Genomic DNA, 4,983 nt, shown 5'->3' with positions numbered 1-4,983 from the left:
AGGCTCCTCAGGCTACCTGCAAATCAATGTGTTCAACAACCAAGTTCCACTGAACACAGATATCCAGAGCTCTTAATCAGGGCTTCATTACTCAGGCATGGCTAATTAAATGGGCCCACATGGCTGACCTGGTCCAAGTGGCCCTTTCAAAGCCCAAATGTGAGATGACCACTTGACATACTAAGTCCCAAGCCTGGAATTTCTAAGAAGTTCTTTTTGGTAACTATCTTCCTCTCAGAGGCCCAGCCTGGCCCACTTCGTTAGCATAACAAAGATATCCCACCAAGGGTTTTAAAGCTCTAAGTTCTAAATTTTGAAAAGTCATGAACTGTAAAATCTTAAGATTTTTTTCCCACCCACCAAAACCCACTTTTGGCCACTGCTGGGAATGTGTCTTAAGACAATGAAAAGACAGCCCCCCAAAACCAGAAAGAAATTTTATTGTGTAAAGTTTAATAGAAGTATGACTAATATTCCTCTGTACAAAGTACACCAGTTTTAAATACAACTGAAAGAAACATGAATCCTATGACAACATTTGATACAAGCTGAACCATTTACAGACACACTAAAAAAATTTTAAAACACATCTCCTTTCTCCAAAGAGTCCACTGTGTATTTCTCAGAGATGGGGACATTTCCCAGGCGAGATCACAATGGCATTTTATTGCCCTCGATGCTGATTTTCACTGCATGTGCAGATCTGCTTTTTTTCCTGATGTCTGTGAACTTTCTCATCTGTTTATCCAGTCGACTGATACCTTTCTTGGAGGTCGCCTGAAACTAAGAGTGGGGAAAAAATTAAAGAGCAAATTATTGAAATACATAAATGTAGTTTTGTCTTTCATCTTTTTATATCTGAAAGTTAGCAGTGAGAAGAGCTCCAAGCTCTAAAATAACAAGAATTTGGTGACTTTGGGAAGAAAAAAGCAAATGTTAAAAACACATTACACTCTTGAAATGAAGGGCGATTTTGTTGTTGTCTGTACCTTATTTCTAATTTTGCTGCAGTCTATTGAAATATCCTAGATGAGAGAAAGGAGGAAATACTGAGACTTGTTACCTTTTAACTGCATGCTTTTCCCTTTCAAAGCCCAAATACAAGCTGATCACTTGATATACACTCTCAAATAGTGCTGTCATAAATATAAGCTGATCACTTGATATACACTCTCAAACAGTGCTGTCATAAACAAGAATGTTCTTCTAAAGCAAAGCCAATTCAAGTGATGAAAAGCCTTGAGTACAATCAATGAAGTTAGAGGATTAGTGAAGCTAGAGCTCCAGTTTCAGACTTGGGGTGAACCCCTGCTTTGGCTCAGCAAACCACACCACTGGTCTATTCTATTTATCTGACTGCTGGAAGAATGATGATGTCAAATACATGCATTGAGGGTAGCACATAGCCAGTGTTCAAAATGAGTGTGAGCAGTTACTTTTACTACAACTTCACAATCAGCTTGATGTATGTCAACTAAGTATACTTGATACAAAAAGAAAATTAAGTCCCTTCTTGTTTGACCTTTGTATCGAAAGATTTGGTTGTTAGGTTATTTCTATTTTGAAAAGACAGTATGTCTTCAAGGTTGTGGTCTGCAAGAAATCCATCCCTTTTAGAAATAACGGAAAGGTCCACCACTGATGCCAATGAACATGCAAATAAACTCTTTTTGCTGACTGTGTTGCTAATAATTCAGATACATTGGGTCATTGGAAAAGTCATGACGTATTTTTTCATATTTTTCTATGCAAAAATACATTGTGACTTTTCCAATATCCCAATATATAGCGAGTAGTTAAAAAGAAATGGGGTTCCTAATTCTCCTTCCTAGGTGTTTACAACTAAATCACCTTTGAAGCTCAATTTAGAACAATACTGAAACAAGGCAGGGCTGGAGAGACTCCAGGGTCAGTACCAGTATGGGGTTATGAGTCTGACGTCTTCCAAGTCTTGTCCCACAAACAGACTCAGCCCCATCCCTTAACAAGAGCCAAGCCGACCATCCACCCTAGATCTAGAACATCCTAATTTCAAATATTCTGCAATCTCAGTACTTGGTATTAGTACCCTTGAGTTGGCAAAAAAATAGTCAGATGAGTAAGAGTTATGTATGCCACAATCACAATACTCCCCTGACCCCCAATTTCCCAAACAGTCCACAAGAGCAGAATTCTGTTCAGATGATATGCCCTGACATGAGAATCAGTAGTCAGTTCATTCTGTGAACCTTATAGCTCAAAGCTCTAATAATTCCCAGTTTAGCTCCAGACACCAACCTCGACTTCTCTTTTAAATTTACTTTTATTTTTTAAAATGAGAAATCACCCCACCACACATCTTTTCTCTTCCATTCTCCTCTTTGGATTTTGGGCATAAATGTATAAGCGCCTGGTGTGATTTTCAAGCGTTTGGTGTAATTTTCAAGCAGCTGGGAACCAAACCATGGTCAACCATGTGGCTAAAACTAAGAGTGGGGGGGAACCAGCAGTTAGTGCAATGGCTATGTCGCTGGACTTCCACGTAGTCGACTGCAGTTCGTGTCCCGTACCCAGTGGCTTAAAACTCACGCCGGGCGCATGTGCATGCATGCCCAAGATCCTGAGAGGAGAACGGAGGAGAAGGGACTGCGGCGTGACCACCCCTGGGGGGCGATTTCTCACTTTCTGTCTCTATGTCTCTCTCTCTCTGTCTGGCGAGCGCACGCGCCCTGTAGCGAAAACCACTAAAAAGAAAACCCCAAAAAAACCAAAGAAAACTAAGAGTGGGGGAAAAAAGAGCAAATTATTAAAATACATAAATGTAGTTTTGTCTTTTAGCACCTTAACCACCAGGTCACCTGCTAGCCCTAGACTTCTCTTTGCACACTTCTAGGACCTTCTCTAATAGTTTGAGTTCTGATGGCTCTGCCTAGGCTCAGCAGTGGGAACCCAGGCCAGCGCTATTCTATTCCCAGTTCAGCATGTATAATTTGTAGCTGAAAGATACTTACTTACCCCAGCCTGAAAAAAAACAGACCACAGTACCTACTATGACAAATTCAATGATCTCCTGCCTGAATCAACTATGTATCACATTTCCTCAGGACATTACAAATGTATGCTGCAGTGTTCTATCAGAGAAAACTCAAGTTTAAAAGACTAGCAAGATGGAAATTATGGCACAATTGTATGACCTTTTTTTTTGGGAGAGGTTTTTGCTATAAGGTGCGTGTGGTCACCAGAAAGACAGAGACAGAGAGACAGAAAGCGAGAAATCACCCCCCAGGGGAGATGGCCATGCCACAATCCCTTCTTCTCCATTCTCCTCTCGGGATCTTGGGTATGAATACACATGCACCTGGCGTGATTTTAAGCCACCGGGTCTGGGACTCAAACTGTGGTCAACGACATGGGAGTCCAGTGACATAGCCATTACGCCAACTGCTGGTCCCTGTATGACATTATTAAATCATTGAAGAATATTTACACTGAATGACATTACACTGGATAGTTACCATGATAAATTAAAACCAAACCAACCCACTACAATTTGAAGGACACACAAAAAAATAATTCATATGCTGAGATTTGATTCTTACTGTTAGATTAAGAGAATAAGAATGTAAATCTAACTATGGTATTGAAATGGTGGGACCTTTGGGAAGAGATTAAGATTAGTTAAAATGCCAAGATTGCTTCCTGGTAGTTCTATGCAAGGATGTCAGAAAGTTCATGGAAAATGGAATTAAAGTATGCATTTGGGCCTGATGGTAGGACAGTGATTAAGGAAGTTAGATCCTACAAGGCCAACAAAGTAATTTGAGTCCTGGGCCCACAGCTTTGAAAATACACCAGGCACATGTCTGTGCATGCTGAAAAATCCAAAATGAGAAATGGAGATGGTACTGTGGTGTGACTCTCTCCCATAGGGAGTGCTTTTCTCATTTTCTATCTCTCTGTCTCTCTCAAACAAGTGCATACACCTCACTGGACTCAACCAAAAAAAAAGTATTTATTAAAAAAAAATTAAATCGGGAACCAGCAGTTAGCGTAATGGCTATGTCGCTGGACTCCCACGTAGTTGACCGCGGTTCGTGTCCCGGACCCGGTGGCTTAAAACTCACGCCAGGCGCGTGTGCGTGCGTGCCCAAGATCCCGAGAGGAGAATGGAGGAGAAGGGATTGCGGCGTGACCATCCCCCCTGGGGGGTGATTTCTCGCTTTCTGTCTCTATGTCTCTCTCTGTCTGTCTGGCGAGCGCACGCGCCCTACAGTGAAAATCTCTCCAAAAATTAAAACAACCCTTTTTTTTTTTTTTTTTTTTTTTTTTATAACAGGCATTTTCTACAAACTTTGTGAAGACCTCTTAAAGAGTATACGCAAACAGATGGCATGCTTTTGCTGTCTCCCTACATAATGTTCCACACTGCCTAGGACTCTGCAGAAAATCTCCACCAAGTGGATGACCCTTGCCAGATAACTTTACCTTGGGCTTTTGAAACCACATGATAAATAAACCTGTATCCTATATAAATTATGTGGTATAAAGTTGTAACAACAAAAAAGCAAACTAAAACAAAACCCAACAAAGTATGAAAGTATGATCACTTTGTGGCTTGAAAAGTTAAACCAAAACTCAAAACAACCCAGTTTACGCACACATGTAAAATGGATCCCAAAGTAATCGAAATGCTAAAAATTGTAGCAGAATTATAGATGTTACATTTCTTTGTGCTTTCTGTTTATTTAGGGACCAGCAAGTGGTGTAATGGTTATGTGGTTGGATTCCCACAAAGTCAACCTCATTTTGAGTTCTATACCTGCTGGTTTAAAAACTCATGCTGGGGGGACCAGCAGTTGGCATAATGGCTATGTTGCTGGACTCCCATGTAGTCAACTGTGGTTCAAGTCCTGGATCTGGTGGCTTAAACTCATGCCGGGTGCATGTGTGTGTGTGCCCAAGATCCTGAGAGGAGAATGGAGAAGGGATTGTGACATGGTCATC

At 40.9% G+C, this 4,983-nt stretch overlaps 1 protein-coding gene across 1 annotated transcript in view; it reads right to left on the bottom strand.

The window, feature by feature from the left end:
- Window positions 1-419: 419 nt before the first annotated feature.
- The window catches only part of IWS1 (interacts with SUPT6H, CTD assembly factor 1), a 46,488-nt gene continuing 41,924 nt past the window's right edge, over window positions 420-4,983 (bottom strand). Inside the window, exon 14 of the mRNA XM_027773881.1 lies at window positions 420-783. Within this exon, the coding sequence (XP_027629682.1) occupies window positions 652-783 (132 nt within the window). The 3' untranslated portion in view covers window positions 420-651. The remainder of the gene's footprint in view (window positions 784-4,983) is intronic.

Source organism: Tupaia chinensis, unplaced genomic scaffold (assembly GCF_000334495.1).
Source record: "Tupaia chinensis unplaced genomic scaffold, TupChi_1.0 Scaffold000386_1, whole genome shotgun sequence".
Taxonomy (NCBI): Eukaryota; Metazoa; Chordata; class Mammalia; order Scandentia; family Tupaiidae; genus Tupaia; species Tupaia belangeri.
This window is presented reverse-complemented; position numbering and strand designations above follow the sequence as displayed.